The sequence below is a fragment of the Desmodus rotundus genome, chromosome 3 (genome assembly GCF_022682495.2).
Source record: "Desmodus rotundus isolate HL8 chromosome 3, HLdesRot8A.1, whole genome shotgun sequence".
Lineage (NCBI taxonomy): Eukaryota > Metazoa > Chordata > Mammalia > Chiroptera > Phyllostomidae > Desmodus > Desmodus rotundus.
In genome coordinates this window covers 45331886-45350622 of record NC_071389.1, presented here as the reverse complement: position 1 = coordinate 45350622, position 18737 = coordinate 45331886, and the positions used below count along the sequence as shown (strand labels likewise).

At 43.9% G+C, this 18737-nt stretch overlaps 1 protein-coding gene across 2 annotated transcripts in view; it reads left to right on the top strand.

Moving 5' to 3' along the window:
• Positions 1-18737, top strand: part of JAK1 (Janus kinase 1) — a 122767-nt gene that overhangs the window by 72231 nt on the left and 31799 nt on the right. For both annotated transcript variants that reach the window (XM_053921356.2, XM_053921358.2), the window contains 5 exons: positions 2489-2612; positions 10049-10202; positions 13909-14072; positions 15781-16120; positions 17652-17837. In XM_053921356.2, coding sequence (XP_053777331.1) covers positions 2489-2612; positions 10049-10202; positions 13909-14072; positions 15781-16120; positions 17652-17837 — 968 coding nt within the window. The remainder of the gene's footprint in view (positions 1-2488; positions 2613-10048; positions 10203-13908; positions 14073-15780; positions 16121-17651; positions 17838-18737) is intronic.

The following is an 18737-nucleotide window of genomic DNA, read 5'->3' as shown; positions in this document are numbered from 1 at the left end:
TTGCAGGGATCATCTTCCTTGTTTGTAATACAGTTTGTCTGGAAAACCCATCTTCCTTCTGATATATATCTTTCTGCCAAAATGCTTTCAATAACAGAGTTCTAATTTAAAAAACACAGGTTACTATAGGGGGAAAAAGTATAGTAGACTCTTACTAAACATAACACTGTAAAACTGATTGAGCTACATGGATTATAAGGAAGAAATGCATTAATAATTAAAGTAATTTTGACTAGATAGCCAAGTGTATAAGGAACTGGCTTTAGACATCAGCTTTAAAAATATTCGTAATTAGAAAAACAGCTAGATGTAAATTGGTGCTTCTAAAATACTTTTTAAGGCAATGTGTTTTTCTCTCTTGTTTCTTGAGATTGGGTTTATAGTGTTTATCATCTTTGCCCAGCTCCTTGCCATCAGCATAGCAGGTGTAAACCTCAGTTTGTGAGCAGGGATCATTTGTGCAGAATTGCGGGGCTGCAGAGAGAGATCGGGGAGCTGCTGCTGAAGGAGAGGAGAGAGCCTGCGAGTCGGAGGGCAGCCACAGCCCCTGGAGCTCCTGGAGCTCTGGGCTCAGGGCCAGTCAGTCTGGGGCATCAGACCCTAAGCCCAGTCTGTGGAGAATGAGCGGTCTCCATTCTAACTGACTCAAGAGAATGGAATGTTACAAAAATTTATTAATTTTTAAAATGTCTGAGTACAGGATGCGACGTATTCTTGTAACTGTCCTTATGTATATAATAAGTGATGTTTGGGGGCATACTGTTTTCTTCCATGTTTTTCATTATTACATGACAAATATTTGTATTTTTAGCCCTCATTATTTTACCTCCTCAATAGTTCTATTTTGGTTTGAATCCCCAAGTTTGCATTTTACTAGAGGAGTAACCCCAAGTCAGACTAAGTCTCAAGAGGCAACAACTTCTTTACTTGTAGAATGGCCGAAATAATACCTAATGAGGTGTTAAGAGGATTTAAAGATAATAAATGTAGAGCATGTTAGCCTGGTGCCTGACACTTAGCCGAATGTTAGTGATGCTATTATTATTCCATACTTTCATATAAAAACATCTTTTTGATATTCCTATTTACAAATACTAATATTATTAGAATCAGACTTGTGATAGAGTTACAGACAGATCCATGATTATAAATAAATAGTGCTTCAAATATGAATATGTATAAAGAAAGGCTAGGCTTCCAGGCCAGCTCAAAAAATCCAATTTGCGAATGAACAACTATAGTACACCTGAAACATAGCCCCAGTAATACTGGTTCCAGAGCCATTTGCCCTTGTTCCCAAGAGAGAGTGCTGTTTGCAGCTTAGCTCCCCTTCTCTGTTACCGGGAGGAGTGTCACTTACGAAGGGGTAACTCCCGGGTAACTTGAGAGTCAGGAATTGAGCTGAGGTATTGAGCAGAGACATCGAGATATCAGTGCAGTTGTAACTTCTTTGTTGTTGTTGTTCAAGTACAGTTGTCTTCATTTTCTCCCCACCAGTCCCCCCGACCCCAGCCATCCCCACCTCCCTCACCTTGGTTTCAACTTCTTAACTCAGTGTGTTCATTGGAGAGAGTCCCTGCCCAGGTAGGCAGGCAGGGCTGGCAAGAGTCCCCATCATTGTCTGTCTCACTTCAGATGTCTGATTTGGGAAACAATGACCAGTTCCTTCATTTTTGGTTAAATTTACTGTATGTCAGTTTGAGACCTGGCCGCACATGAAAATATCAGTCATTGTTGATTATTTGCAATCATTTTCCTCCCTTCCTCACCTGCTGTTAGATTACGGGGCTCAGAAGTGCGTGAAAACGTTTGTTTCTGGTTTCATAATCTCCCTTATCTTTTCTGTCCTTCTTGTACAGAGGGGAGCAGTTGGTGGGGGGTGGGATGGGTGGCACAGGAGCTTGTTGCACCACCTTTGTTAAGCACATATCTCCTTGTTAGTTGGTAATAAATTTTAATCACTTTGGTTATTTAGTCCAATACATAATTTCATGTGCTGCTGTCAGGAAGAACTTTGCATGTTTAATGTATAATCACAGTATGTTACAATTGTTTAACCATTTTCTGTTGGAGACAAATTGGGAACTTCTCAAACTCCAAGCCTGTTTCCAACTATGATTAGCAAGGTGAGCATCAGGTGGGCTCTGAGAACCTGTCAGGTGGCCTTTTTGAAAGCAGGATTTGGTAAGATGGCGTTGTAGACACGGTAGTGAGAAATATCACGAGACATCTGTTTTAAAATGTTTTTAGTCTGGTTTGCCAGGAGCTATAGTGCATATTCTTGGGGAGCCATAGTTTTTAATTATTGTGATTAAAACTGCTTGATTGAACATGGTTGGAAGTCTTACTTGCCCTAAGAGGATATGAATGTGACCTAGATTCTTTTTGGATAAGAGAACTTCCTATCTTTGCATATGTCGTGCATTGGAAAGAGATAGCTAGATGTATCCGTCTTCAGTTTTTTGATATGTTCTTTACTTTCCCCCAGGTATCTCTCCTCTGTGTCACAACCTCTTCGCCCTGTATGATGAGAACACCAAGCTCTGGTATGCTCCAAATCACACCATCACTGTCGATGACAAGACATCGCTCCGGCTCCATTACCGGATGAGGTATGTGTGCCTGCCTGGCTTTCTCGTGCAGGGAGGGGCAGCAGTTAGCCTGGGGCCCTGAGTCACTTACCAGGAAATACTGTAATCATTTTTGCAGTTTGTAAGCTTTGTATTGGCTTGGTGTGAGAAACAACTTCTCCAGTATTTGGAATACATTTCATGACAATTTGATCACCTTCCTCTGCCACAGCATAGAAATCATTATGATGCAGAGGGTAGTTCGGATAGAATTAGTGTCTCGTAGCAGAGTTTTTCAAACGGTGAGTCATGGTCATGAATTTAATTTAGTGAGTTGTGAGCAGAATTTTTTTTTTTTAAAGAGGCAAGAGTAGATGATATCAGCTATATACATATCCTAAGAATATTGTTTTTGAAAACTTTTGTTTGAAATATATAATACATATGTATGTACTAAGCCATCATAGGATAAAATATATTTCTTAATAAAAGTTGCAGCTAAAGAGCTTGAGAAACACTGCTTGAAGTGGTATTCTGGAAATTCTAGGTTGGCCTCGCTCTCAGTGGGGTGGATGTTTGGGTCCACTTTCTGGGGATTTTTGTGCAGTGGGCTGTAAGTTTTCTTCTGATGGGTACTTGCCGTTTCTCCCATATTGTAGACCTTCTTAACTGTCGCATAGTCTCCCCGGGGGCATAGACACTTCGTAGTTCACAGCAGGAGTCTCGAGTTTATAAGCATTTTTGTTCTCTACCTAGAATGGAGAGTATGGTTGTTAGGTAGTAGTTAAGTACAAGTTAACATGTGTATTTAGCAAAGGAGCTTATAATAGTGTGGATACTTGGTGAAAAGAATCTTAACTAACATACGTGCTATTAAATCAGTAGATTAGCTCAGGTGTTAACGGAACTCAGGGACAGGCTACAAAAAGCCCTTAGGGATGGCAGAGGTTCTCCACAGTATCTTAGCTGCTGTTTCCTTTGGGAAGTCAGTAAAGTTGTTACCATTCTAGAATGGCCTGGATGTTTTTCTCAGTGGAAGCTGAACCAGGTTTACTCTTTTTGATAGTCATCCTGTGGCTGACTTTTTCTCTTCTTTCTGTACTCACCCAAGGCTTCACCTAATGAGGAGAGAGGTATGCCATGTGAGATTTCATGTCCCAGATTTAGGGAAACATTCACCCTACCCAGCTGAACCTTCTGACTATATTTGGATTTGTTTCTCAAAGTGTAATCCTGCATTTTGTGGCCTGCGGGGCTGGCTGTGTGATCTAGCGTTTGAACATGTACTTGCAGCTCCAGCAGGAAGGGGCATGTCACTGAGTTCTAGTTCTTGCCCTCGAGGTTTCTCCACTTGGCTGGAAATCTAGAATGGTAAAATTGGGACTTGGAAGAGGCCTGAGTTGACTTAATTCAACTCTTCCAACTTTTTAGGGGGCAACTGGTGTCCACAAAAGAGAAGAGAAGGTCCCACAGCTAGCAGACCATCTCGTTAGCACAGAGCCCTCTCGAGGCATCTGTGAGTGTTGCTTGTGTGAACGTCGCACTATGTAAAGCTGTCTTTGCCTGCCCCCCAGTCTGTTAGCTGCCAGGAAGTGCACTGCTGCTTCATTTTTGGCACCTTGACTTTATACCTGACATTGCTCTTCAACAGGATGTTGCTTTGTTACCACAGGCTCTTTGAACTTGGGGAGAAAAAGATCCCACCCTAAGCTAAAATATTTGCATTACAACAACTACAAAAATTTGGAAACCTCATAATCTTACCACTAAAGAAGGTGTAATACGAAAATAAATGTTAGCGAGTATTTCAGTGGACTCTCAGTTCTATTTTGGGAAATAATCTTGTACTTCAGTTATAATTTTCTGTTTTTTGATGATTTTGATAGTTACTGTTTTATAATGTATCTTAATATAAGACAAGAACATTCTTCATTTCTTTTTAAGAAATAATTTTTTTTCTAAATGAATTTATCTATTAGTAAAGTTCTGTAGAAACCTGAACTACATTTGTTGTATAAAACATCTCCACATAAGCTTAGAATATGCAGTCATCTGTAATACAATTTTCTCAACAACCTGCAAGGAAGGCATGTCTCTGCTAGGTCTGTCTGTCTATCTCTTCCTCCTTCCTTCCTGTATTATTCCTTCATGCCATTCAGAAAAGGAATCTAGTAGCTATCATACTACATGTATTTATGTTATTCTTTATTTTTTCCCATCAGCATATTATAATGTTAGGAATTAGTATTTGGCCCAAGTTTGACAACCACCGTCATAGTTAATTTTCAAAAGAATGTAGAATTTCTCTCTTCAGCGTAAATTCTAGTTTTGTCTTATTAGGACAAAATTAGGAAGATGTTGATTTTGGCTGTCACTGCTTTCACTTTTTTTTGTTTTGTGTTTTTGGTTTTGTCACCTTATTACATAGAAAGCCGTCAGCCTTTGACTGTAGGCAGTTTCTAGGGATGAGCCTTGTTTTAGGCTCCCTCTGGCCTTGCGTGAAGTGCAGAAGCTGCACGTTATCTTTGATCTCATTGTCCTTACACTGTCTGAACATCTTGCCAAAAGACTTCCAAGCCAAAGCTGGTCCTACAGGGCTCAGACAGCAGCCCTGAAGAATGGCCTTGTCAGATGGATTGGAGGTTGCATTGTGCCCAGAGGGAGTGTGTTGGGCCCTTGGCTCTACCAGGTACAAGGACTGCTTCTCATAGAGACTCAGTGGCATGTAGAAGAAGAGGACCATGGCTTGGACTGGATCAGGGAAAATCTGTCTTCACTGCTTCTCTTCCAAGTGACTTCTCCATGCCTGAAATCCTTTTTTCCTTTGTGTTAGGTACTTGGACATAATTGTGCAAGTACAGTTTGTATATATGGTACATAATTCTCATTCTCTCATCACTGTCTTCACGCACTATCAAACAGAATTTGCCTGTCCTGCCTGCCAATCTGTCAGAGCCCTACTTTGAGCTTTTGTGCAATGGAGTGCCGGGCACACGGTGAGCATGCAGAAGCTCTTAGCTACTACCTTCATCCTCCTGTTTAGACCCTGTACCTATTGCTCTCCATGCTGAACTTCTAGTAGATCTCTCGTTATTGCGTGAACTACCAGAACGCTCCATTTTGGATTGTCCTCATCAGTCAAAGGAGTTGGCCGTGTGTGTGTCCATTTTGCTCTTGCTCCTGTGTCTGCTCAGCTGGTGGTGCTGGTTCACCTCTTACTTTCTGCCAGCCCTGGAGAACAGATCCCAGCCTAGTCCTCTGAGCCTGTGCTGTGCTCTGCCCTTGAAGAGCAGGCTCCTTGGCCGGGGAAGCATGATTGCCAGCCTCTTTATCACTGATAGACTCAGGCTCCTGTTACAAGTGCCTGGGCCCGTGCCACGTAGGTGGCTAGGGACAATCTTGCAGCTGTGGATTATACAGCATGTGGGCTCTGTGGATATGTGGTACTTTATATGTGCAAGTAAGAGACACTGAAGCCCATAGTCACTTTAAAAATTAATGTGTAGAATCACTAGAAGTTTAAAAAATGTTGATTTAATTTTTTTTTTGTCCTCACCTGAAGATATGTTTATTGATTTTAGAGAGAAAGGAAGGAAGGGAGGGAGGAAAACATCTGTCAATTGCCTCCCATACAAGCCCTGACCAGGGATCAATCCTAAAACCTAGGTACGTGCCCTGACCAGGGATCAAACCTGCAGCCTCTTGGTGTATGGGATGATGCTCCAACCAACTGAGCCAACTGGCCAGGGCTGATTTTCTTTTTCAAGTAACTTTCTTATCCATTCTTTTCTTTGCCATGTTAATTTCTACTTCCTTAATTAGTTCATTCATTTGTTGTTAATTGATCCAACAAGCATGTATTTAACACTTGTTATCTGCCAGGAACTAGGGATTCAGTGGTGAGCAAGACAGCTGAGGCCTCCACCCTGACAAAGCTCATGGCACTGGTGCCATAGCATCCGCTTATCTCTTGGCCTCTCTCATTTCTTCCATGGGGCTGTCTTCCAGGGAGATCTTGCCTCACCTCAGCTTGCCTTGCATTCTTCCCTCTGCCTGCTGCATATGGTCAAGGCTCCACAGCCTGGCATTTATTTATTCTGTCCCAGTTGCTTCCACAGCCCTTTCTCCCCTTCCTGCTACTTTCCTTGGCAGCAGAGGCCAGCTTCTCCCACCTTGGTGTTCCTTCGGTACCTTATCTGATGTCTAGGGACAAGTTATCTATTAGGCACAGTGCCTAGAGCTCATGATGTTATTAGGGGCCCACAAAAGTGTTATAATTTCATTTAAAGTCAGGAAAGTGTTACTATAATCCAGCATGGATTATTTCATCTTTGTACTGACACAGGTGTAAAATATAACTTCAATATTTTTTTTGGAGGAAGGGAAAACTGTATGGGGTCCACGAAAGTCACAGTGTAGTCCTATTTATGAGATGTGCCCCTTTCTATGTTCTTTTATTGTTGCTGTTGGAGTTGACTGGTTGCCGTATGGCTGTATTGGCAGGGACCCTCAGCAGGGGCAGGGCCTGGTCCCGAGAACCTTGCGCATCCCAGGGCCTGGCATATGATAGGCTGTGTAAATACAGCTCGCTGACAGGTGTTTCAGGCTAATGGCAGCTCTTTTTGAGGAGGGGGTTTTATTTGTCGTCTCTCCATGCCGTGGTGGCTTTTCATGAGCATGTCAAGGGAGAGAGGCCCAGGCCCCAGCTGAGTCTGTAGCCTAGACATGGCCTTGATCAGCTTAGCTCACTCCCTTTCACACCTTGTAGAGCTCCCTGTGTTTCCCTCACAAGTGGCCGAGCAAGGTGGCAGTTAAGTGAGCAGGCTTGTAGTCTTGGGTCACCTAACCTTTGGGAACCTCAGGTTTCCTCATCTGTAAATCAGAAACAATGAAATCTACCTTGTATAGTTGCTGTAAGGGGTAAGTAGCATGTAGTGCTTTTTAATTTAATTCAGAACATAGCTGGTGCTTGTAGTAGTGTTCACTTACTTCTCCTATTTAAAAACTATTTATTACAAGATAAACCACCAGTTTAATAACAGCACTATGAGAACTAGGAAACACTGCCATATTAACTGTACATCTTGGCTGTATGATGAAACTATAGATTTCAGAAGTGTGCTGGTCAGGGTGGAGGCGTAGGTAGACATGTGTTGCTTCCTTGCACAACCACAAGAAGGATCACAAGTAACCTCAAAAAATACCCAGAACTGCCAGAAAATTGAACTGTGTGGAGGTCCAACAACCAAGAAGTTAAAGAAGCCAAAGTCATCCAGATGGGTAGGAGGGGCATAGAGAGGGGTGGAGAGGACATGGTGTGGCATGGAGCAGCAGCAGGGGTGGTGGAATGGGTGGCCCCACATTCACGTGTGGGAGGTAAAAATATAGAGGGATACCTTTGGAGTGAACGATCCCAGCTGCAGGCCAGACTGCTCAACCCAGGGTTTCAGCACCAGGAAGATAAGGCCTTACTACTTCTGGCTGTGAAAACCAGTGGTGGTTGAGGCAGTGGAAGAAATTGCTGGTTTCTCAAGTGAGTTCATTTAAAGGGCCCACATGGACTTAGAACATACGAAGACACACCCACTCTGGGAATCACCACCAGGGCAACAGCCAAAAGGATGCCAATCGCATATGGGAAGTGGGTAAAGTGACTGGGAATGCAGCGAGTGCCAGGCAAGCCTCTAGAAGCCAGGCAGCGGCATTGTTCCCTCTCTGACCCCTCCTGCCCCAACACACAGCCACAAAACAGTGAAGTGGGTTGCCCGTCGTGGTGAATACCTAAGGCTCCATCCCTTACAACGTAACGGGTGCACCAAGACAGGGAGTCAAAGCAGTTCTACCTAATACACAGAAACAAACCCAGGGAGGCTGCCATGAGGAGACAAAGAAATATGGCCCAAATGAAAGAACAGAACAAAACCCCAGAAAAAGAACTAAGCGAAATGGAGAGAGCCAACCTGTCAGATGCAGAGTTCAAAACACTGGTGATCAGGATGCTCAGAGAACTCACTGAGTATGGCAGCATCATAAGGGAAGAAATGAAGGCTACACTAAGCGGAACAAAGAAACATCCACAGGGAACCAACAGTGAAGAGAAGGAAGCTGGGGTTCAGATCAACGATTTGGACCAGAAGGAAGAAATAAACAGTCAGCCAGTACAGAAGGAATAAACGAGAATTCAAACAAAACAAGGAGACAATAAGATGACTCTGGGACATTTCCACAAGTGCCAACCTCCAAATCATAGGGGTGCCAGAAGGAGGAGAGGAAGAGCAAGAAATTGAAAACTTACTTGAAAAAATAATGAAAGAAAACTTCCCTAATTTGGTGAAGGAAATAGACATACAAATCCAGGAAGCACGCGGAGTCCCAAAGAAGTTGGACCCAACGAGGACCACATCAAGACACATCATAATTAAAATGCCCAAGATTACAGAAAGAATCTTAAAAGCAGCAAGAGAAAGGCAGAGTTACCAAAGAAGGAGTTCCCATAAGATTATCAGCTGATTTCTCAAAAGAGACCTTGCAGGCAAGAATGGACTGGTAAGAAGTAATTAAAGTCATGAAAAGCAAGGACCTACAACCAAGATGACTCTATCCAGCAAAGCTAAGATTTAGAATGGAAGGGCAGATAAAGTGCTTCCCAGACAAGGTAAAGCTAAAGGAGTTCATCACCAAGCCATTATCATATGAAATAATAAAGGGACTTATTTAAGAAAAAGAAGTTCAAAACTATGAACATTAAAATGTAAATAAACTCACAACTATCAACAGCTGAATCTAAAAAACAAACTAAGCAAACAACTAGAACAGGAACAGAATCGTAGATATGGAGATCACGTGTAGAGTTATTAGCTGGGAGGAGGAGGAAGGAGGAGAATGGGAGAAAAGGTGCAGGGATTAAGAAGCATAATGGGAAGGTACAAAATAGACGGGGAGGTTAAGAATAATACAGGAAATAGAGAAGCTAAAGAACTTGTATGTACAGCCCATGGACATGAACTAAGAGCGGGGGGTGATTTCTGGAGGAATTTTTTTTAATATACTTAAAAAAAAAACCCCAAAATCCTCAAAGATTTCAGAAATGTTAAAAGGTGAATAAAATGTCTTGGATTCAAGGCAGAATGGCATTATTAAAGGCAAAGGGAGGTGCTGGGCTAGCATCTACTTCAGTCAGCAGCGTTTCCTATTTAGGAAGGCACCGTGAGAAGTTACAGGACTGTCTCTGTGATCTTAAAGAAGTCACTTTATCTCCCTGAGTCATAGCGTCTGGCAGGGCGCTTTTCACTGAGTGTTTTAAGACTGAAAGAGAAGGACCTCATAAGCAGAGAAGTACTATAGATGAAAGGTCTGTCTCTTTGCCTGTCAGGGAAGGTTAGCCTCTGGCCCTGATAACTCCAGGTTGAACCAGAACACTTCTCCCACACATTTGAAGGTCACTGTTCCTACAATTGACATATTTTCCTGGGTTCCAGGTTTTATTTTACCAACTGGCACGGCACCAATGATAATGAACAGTCGGTGTGGCGACATTCTCCAAAAAAGCAGAAAAATGGCTACGAGAAAAAAAAGGTTCCTGATGCAACTCCTCTCCTCGACGCCAGCTCTCTGGAATATCTGTTTGCTCAGGTAAGCAGTTTGGGGCCAGGAGGTCCTGGAGTTCATGGGATGGATGAGGCATTATAGGGTTCAGATTTCCTGGTGCAGCTGGACTTGGTGGTAGCAAGGATGCTTTATGGTCTCTTTTGTGGGCAGTTCTTGCCACCCATGGACTTGGCCCAAGTGAGGATGGGGAAGGCTGTTCCAGGGGACTGTTTATCCCACTTGCGGGTTTTCCACACTTCACTTTCTTTTCCTCTTCATCTCCTACCATTTTACTTCTCATCTTCAGCCTTCCATGGAGAAAGTGGAGGGGAGCTATAAGCAAGGGAAGGTGTAGTTCAATGGGGCTAACGAAGAGGTGGCCACTCTGAGTCACAGTGGAGGTAGAAAGATTAGGCACCACAAAAAAGCCCGAAGAGCAGTAGGAGTCACCCGTATCACATGACCCTGAGGTAGCACGCACACACACACGGCACTTACGTTTATATGCTTTCTCATTTCACCGTACAGATATGTATCATGCACTGTGTAGTTTTTGACAACATCTTATTGTTCATATCGTTTTATAAATTGCTTTTTTATTCATCCTGTCGGTGGTCCTTCAAATGCCAATTTAAAATAAAGATCTTTGTTATTTTAATGACTTCATAATAATCTGTTTATTGAACAAATACTTCCTGAGTGCCGTGTGCTCTTCGCTGCAGACACTGGGAACAGGACAGGCACGGTCTCTGCAAGCATCAGATGCACAGTCAGAGCAGGCAAGTAGAGAACCAGCCAGCAAATAACAATACCCAGGTATACAGAGGAAGTTGCGAGAAACGCTGTGAAGGAGAAAGGTTTTGTGACAGAGAATATGGGGCAGGGTGTGCTTGGGGAGACCTAACTTAAAGTTGTTTGATCAGAAAAGGCCTCTCTAAATCTTGAAGAATAAAGAGAGTCAACAATTCTGAGGGAGGAATGGGGAAAGAATTTCTTCTATGTAGAGCAGAGCTTTTAACCGCAGCACTACTGGCCTTTGGGGCTGGATAATTTCTCGTAGCAGGGGACTGCACTCTCTCTTCTAGGGTGTGTACGCACTCTGGGCCTCCACATATGAGATGCCGGTAGCACCATCCTCCCAGTCTCGATAATCAAAAATGTCTCCGGACATTGCCAGGTATCTCCTCAGGGGCAAAATGCCCCCTGTTGAAAACACCTGATGTAGAGGGGACAGGATGTGGGAAGGCCCTGAGGTAGGTAAACCCTGAGAGGACAGTCAGAAAGGTGATGGGAATGAAACAGGCCAGGCCGACCAGGGCAGATGACATAGAACCTTGTAGGAGCTGGCAAGGGGTCAGGCTTTCACCCACCCTAAGTGCGGTGCAAACTATTTGGAAGGTTTGATTTTATTTACACTTGACGTCAAGGGTGATGATTCTTGTTGTGTGGAAGTGGTCTGTGATGCAGCCACGAGTGCCCTTCAGCCGAGAAGGTGCTGTAATTGGCCCAGGTGAGAGAGAAGGCTGGTTTGGCTTTAGTGCAGTAACAGTGGAGTTGGAGAAAAATGGATGGATCTCTGCTTACTTTTGGGGGTAAAATTACTGTGTTTTACTTATGGGTTGAATGTGGAAGGGGAGGGAATTGGAAGAATCAAAGATGATTTGAGATTTCTGTTTTGAGCGGTGTTTGATGGATACTGGGAAGGCTGAGAGGAACAGGTTGGAGAAGGGGTGGGAATTAGGTGTCTCCTTTTGGAGATGCCTGTGAGGCACACAGGTGGAGATTTCCGGTAGGAATTTGAGTACAATGAGGGGGAATCCATAGGAGAACCATCGTTTACTTAACTAATGTCTTGTTCCTGGGCATTTTGGGTTTGTTTTTTTTTTTCAAATTTTCCCTGGTGTGCCGTCACTGTCAGAGGCTATCTGAGCAATTTCTTACATACATGCTTATGTGTCGTGTGTTGTTACTTCCTTAGGACCCACTTTTGTCCACGTGAGAGTGTGTCGCAGTGACGTCCCACTGCACGGCTTTCGTTCCCCGTCCCATGCATACAACAGGGAAATGCACAGCCCTGGGCAAACTACTGAAAAAATGACCTGACCATTTTCAGATTGGTCTTTTGAACTCAGCCTCCCACATGGATATATTCATACCTGAGATTTATACTTTGTAAAGGAGGAGTGTGGCATGTGTTAGGACTAAAGTCTTATGCTTTCAGGTCGGACTCTAGAATGAATTACTTGAGGTTTACAGTGGTGTTTACAGAGAAATCACAGCCAAACAAATTAGTTTCGGCTCTTGTTCCACTCTTCACACGATGCTGGCAGAGGTGATTGTTGTTGGTCCTCAGTGGTTTACGGAAGTAAATGTCCTAGGATCAATGTCCTTCTCTTACCTGAGACAGAGAAGGAGTCCTGTCTTAGAAAGAAGGGGAACTGCAGTGGTGAGAACCCTCCATCCAAACCCACTAAAGTCAGGTCCCTTCAGGGAAAGTGAGTGGCTTACTTATGCGGGAACACCGCCCCCAGACATTACGTCTGTCTCTGCTCAGGCTAGAGAAAGGCTAGCGCGTTCCCGGCCCTCAGGGTACTGAGTATGCCAGGCGGTGAAGATGGAGTGTGGCCGTAGCGCCGTGTGGAAGAGCCACAGCCCTGGAGTCACATCTAGGTCTGTCTACCACCCCCCCCACTAGGGCCCTGGCCTCCGTGCCATACTATCTTTTTATTTGACTTTGTTTTTTATAACTACCTGATGTTCTGTATTTCTCTTTGTTTCTTCTTTCTTCTTAGAATGGAATCTCCATGAGGTCAGTGATGTAGTTTGGTTTACTGCTATATCCCTACACCTAAGATAATGTCTGACCTATAATTGGTTCTCAGTATTCAGTAATAACCAAATGAATGAATAAAGTTATTTAACCTTTGGTACCTTAGATTCTTACTTGTTAGGTAGAGATGCTGATGTTAGCATCTACCTCATGAAATAGTACATGAAAGGAATCTAGCACGTGTCTAGCACTGAGGTTACAGTTTGATAAAGGGGAGCTAGCATTGACACTGTCTTCATTACCCTGTACAAGGCAGGTGGTAGGTACTGCTTTTTGGTTTTACTTTTTGTTTTTGAAGCCCTCATCGGCTTTTGGAATACTGGGCACCTCCCAGCAGTGCGGGGGTGTATTTCGGTGATGCATTTCACTAGTGGAAACAAACAGCAGATGTTGAAAAAACCTAACAGGTGGTAATGATGCATTGTAGAATGTAGATTCCTTCCTGTTTCTCTAAATATACATCAGAGTGGGGAATGCTGCTGAGTCAGTCACATACCCAGTTCCTAGACAGTGATGTCTCAGTATGTGTTTGTGGAATTAGCAAACCATCAAACCCCAGCCAGCTATCACCTTCCCTTGCCCTGCTTGCAGCCCAAGGCTGGTACACGCTACTGTTCACCATTTATGTGGTGAGCCCCCCAAAGGGGCTTCATGCGTCCATACTGTTCACCAGCACCTAGCATGTGTTCAATCAGTACTTGTTGAACGAATGAATTAATCTGGGGAGAACATCCTCTGAGCCCCTCCATACCCAGCTCTTGAGAAAGAGCTGTGGTGTCAGAGAAACTGTCAGTCTCGTTCGTCTCTTTGCTGGGTAGCAAGCACTTCCCTGTGTGGAGAACCTTTCCCTCAAAGTCAGAAACATGGGTGGACTCTTGAAACTTAAGTGGTGGTTCATTTCTTCTCACCTCTGCTCCAAAGGGACAGTACGATTTGGTCAAATGCCTGGCTCCCATTCGAGACCCCAAGACTGAGCAGGATGGGCACGACATCGAGAACGAGTGTCTGGGCATGGCCGTCCTGGCCATCTCCCACTATGCCATGATGAAGAAGATGCAGCTGCCAGAACTCCCCAAGGACATCAGGTGAACCTTTATTCTGGCTGCAGAATTGATTGTGGGGATGCTGTTATTTTTATAGGTTCTCGCATGTCTCAGTTTAATCATTGCCAGCTTTTGGCTGACCCCTCCTCTCTGCAGAATAGAAATTTTTTTAGAGTGTCTATAAAAGGTAGCACAATTATGATTGTGTCCTGATTTTAAATGTTGGCTGATGACCTCAGAAATTCCTACTACAGTGAATGTTCTTGGCTGGGGATGCCAATCAAATGAGGGGCCCCCACGCCCTCCCCTTCCCTCGCTGCCCATGGTATGCATTGCCATCTGTCACTGCACTTTCTCCTTTTGTGCTGGGCCCATCTTAAAGTCCTTCTCAATACAGCTGTATAGGCAGCTGCTGCCACCGCTGGCCTGAACTAGCGTTCGCTAGGGGGCTGTTAATTTCGGTGGGTAGGATGATTAGCTGTTATCTTAAGGAAATTATATTTACTTAAAACATCCGCTGTGATCAAGTGTTTGTGAAGAAGCATTCAGTGTGTGTAGTTTCCATGCACCTATGAAATACAGTCTTTTTTCAATGAACTGTTAATGATTGCCATAAATGAAGACTGTCTAATTTTGAAGAGGAAAGTATATATAGCTGTAAGATTTGCGATAGGCAGCATTTATCTTCTCATAAGGTTACTTCTTGTGTCTGTTTGTGTCTCCTGTGCCCTTGACCAGAGTCTGGAGCAGGTCGCGCACAGGCTGCTCCCCAGCAGCGCAGGGACTGGTTAGATACACGCTGTGCTGCTGCTTTCTCTCTCTCTCTCTCTTTTCCTGTGGCTTTGTCTCTGGGCACCTCCTCTTTCTTTATTTCCAAAAGGCTAACAACTCTCCTCTGATCTTTCCCTCCATTACATGAACCTAAAAAAAATACATCTGTTGGGGATAACTTCCCAACGTCAAAATTTCCATTGTTTTGAGACGATTCATGCAGGGATTACCCGTGTCTGGTGCTGTGTCGGGCCTGGGAGTAACAGGCCCACCAGTCTTCCCACGTCGTTGGCCCCAGTGGAGTTATTCTTTCTTTCATGGGTATTCCTACTCTCTTTAGAGCTAGCTCCTGTTCTAGCAGTTTGAGATTCTATTAATCATAGATACTTTCCCCTTCAGCCCTCCGATGGATAATAATTTTTCGGGTTGTTTATTGGGACATCTCACAAAGCAAACACTTAAATCCACTAAGTCTTTCCTATTTAATTAGCTTTTATGTCTTTTGCCCATCTCTAGTAAAAACAATATGGGATCTTTATAGAAAAATTAGAAACAGACATGCAAGGAGAACATGCAGTGCACCTATAATCACTCCTGAGACCCCTGGGGAGCTGATGCTGAGTGGCAGTATCCGAGTGTTTATGGGAGCGCTGACGCTCACAGGAACTGCGACACTAGCCAGGAAAATCATAGGGGAGTCCATTAGGCCGCCTGCCTTTGTGACTCATAAAATCAGATGATATCATAGGAGTTCCCATCTCAGTAAAATCTGTGGAACGTGTGCTTTTCTGTGCTCTTTCAGCCCCTACTAACCTCTGCCTGCTAATGGTTGTCCTCCTCAGTGCTCGCTCCCTCCACCTGAGCCTCCTTTCTCACCTGGCAACACATGGAAGGAAGATCCACAGACCGAGCTTTGTTTCTAAACTATTCTCTGCTAATCTCCATGTGAAAAAAAGATTCGCTTTTCTGTTTCTTTTAGCTACAAGCGATATATTCCAGAAACGTTGAATAAGTCCATCAGACAGAGGAACCTTCTTACCAGGATGCGGATAAATAATGTTTTCAAGGACTTCCTGAAGGAATTTAACAACAAGACCATTTGTGACAGCAGCGTGTCTACACATGACCTGAAGGTGAAATACCTGGCTACCTTGGAAACCTTGACAAAACATTATGGTGCTGAAATATTTGAGACTTCCATGTTACTGATTTCATCAGAAAATGAGATGAACTGGTTTCATCCAAATGACAGTGGGAATGTTCTCTACGAAGTGATGGTGACTGGAAATCTTGGAATCCAGTGGAGGCAGAAACCAAATGTAAGTGGAGATAGGTGGCTGGTGAGAACAGCACACCCTGCGCCACGTGGTGCGTTCCGTGTGCCCCATTGGAATTGCCTGTTTGTGTTCCCGCCACCCCGTTGGCTGAGTGTGTGTAGGGTGGGGGTTTACTGTGTCCATGTGCCAGTAGATCTAAATAAACGTGTATTGAGTTTTGTAGGGAAATAGAGAAATATAACATGTAATATGGGATAATACAATAATGGCAGACAATTCCTGAGTGCGTACCATACCAAGTACTTTTCAAAGCATTTTACGTGTATTGACGCATTTATTCCTTAAAAACAAAACAAAACGCAAAAACCTAATGGCAGGAGGACACTGCCACTATCTCTGTTTTATAGATGAACACACAGAGGCACAGAGAAGTTAAGAAACTCATACAGAGTCATAACTAATGAGCGATTATACCAAGAATTGAACTTAGGCCTCTGGCTCCCATGAAATAGGATAATTGATTTTTAATTTGAAGCTTCTTTTTGAAGTGTTTGTTGAATGAGGCAATAGAGCAGAGGGGTTTCAAAGCATGGGTTTTAAACCTAAATAGACCTGTTGAAATCCTAGCTTCACTGTTTATAGTTACCTGGCCTTGGGAGGCTTACTTCACCTATATTAGCCTCGTATTTATCAGTAAAATGTATCTATGTGATAGGGTTGTTGAGAGAACTAAATGTCATTTAGCACAGAGCCTGGCATGCATTAAATGTTCAGTTAATTATTATAGCTGCCATCATCATCATCATCATCATTGTAAATAATAACGTTGAAGGTAAGATTCATTTTCTCTTGTTTCATTCTCTTGCTTAAGTAACAGTGCCTAGCACTTGACTGAGTGCCTGCTATGTAGTGGGTACTCCGTCAATAAGAACCTGTCTGATACTCAAAGGGCATTGTGGAGGGGTAAGGTCTCTGCTTCCTGGGTGAGGAAGTGGAGGTGCTGAACTAACTACTAAGTAGCTTGCAGAGGTGGGGTCTTAACCCAGACCCCCAGTCTGCAGACCCCCGTGCTGCACAAAGTAATTGCACTTGTGCAGACTGTATGACCCCGAGCTGACTCAAGCATGGGATTTACACCTTCTGTTGAAAATTTTCACTTGAATGTTGTTATGAAGTCAAGAAAGCCCATGTTCTGTCCAGTCGTATATGGGAAGCGCGTGTTCTCTGCCTGTGTTGAGACACACCCGAGTCCAGAAGCAAGGGGACATGATTGGAGATGCACCTCTAGTGTGCAGTTATTTGCCTTTCTGAGTCTGCTTGTACGTCATAGCTTCTGTAGAGTGTTTAGTTGTCGTGTTCTCACGGTCTCCTCCAGGCTTAAGACTCCAGTATTCCTTGATAGGACCCAAACCTGTGATCCCAAGCCCACGGTGCCACCTCTCCTGTGAATCCAGGCATGCTGGTCTTCTCCTCTTTGGATGTAGGCTCTGCAGTGGTTTCCCAGAACTGACCTTTTACCAGTAGAAAATGAGGAAGCCAATTCAGCTCTTGTCCCTTTTCTGCATGTTGTCAGGTTGTTCCTGTTGAAAAGGAAAAAAATAAACTGAAACGGAAAAAACTGGAAAATAAACACAAGAAGGATGAGGAGAAAAACAAGATCCGGGAAGAGTGGAACAATTTTTCTTACTTTCCTGAAATCACTCATATTGTAATCAAGGAGTCTGTGGTCAGCATTAATAAGCAGGACAACAAAAAAATGGTAAGTGTGCACCAGAAGCTGTTCAGTCTGGGTCTGGTGGTGAGAGAGGACTTGGCAGAGGCGGTTACGCGGCACATGTTTTTCAGAGTTCCTGTCCCGAAGAAAAAACCTGATGACTGTCTTTTTTAAGCCAAAAAGTTGCTATTGCTGACATTGACATTATCTGTAGTCAGTTGTTGTTACACCTGTTACATTCCAGTGCCTTTTTTGGTCTTGCAAATGTGTATCTGTTTCAGCGTTTGCTGCCCTCCCAAAGATATTTTAGCATCAGTATTTAATTCATAAAAATTAGAAGATTTGAAGAAAAAGATTAGTGAGTGTCAGCGTGTTCCCGCCCCCCCGGCCTCCTGCGTGGTCTCTCTGCGGAGTTAGGTGGGACATCTGGAGTGAGGTCGGTGGGAAGCCCCACTTTGCACTGCAGCAGACTGTGAAGCCTGTGGCTGTGGCCACAGTGGCCATCCTCATCGTGGTGTCAGGCACACCCAAGTGACTCTCGGACAGAGGAAGTGCTGCTCAATCTCACTTCCTCTCTTTTGGTATCACTTGAGGACATAATGTAGACAGGCAGGCCAGTTTGGCAGGGGAAGTGGGAGCCCTGCCAAAATACACATGCTTGTGTCAGGGAAGTCACGGCTGATGAGATGTGGGAGAACGGGCCAGAGGGGCAGGGTATGCTCGCAACGTGAAGGTCGTCAGCGCTCGGGAGACTCCATGTTCTGCCAGAAATTTGGCAAATGGTGCTGGGAAGAATCTGGTGATATGGTTTAGGACAGACAGTCACCCTTTTACATGTAGAGTAACTTGTCCTTTTGGTGTTTCTTTGGGAAAGCAGTTTGGTTACATGTACTGAAACTCTTGAAAATATTGATGGATCCCTCTGTTCAGGCGCCTAGGACATCC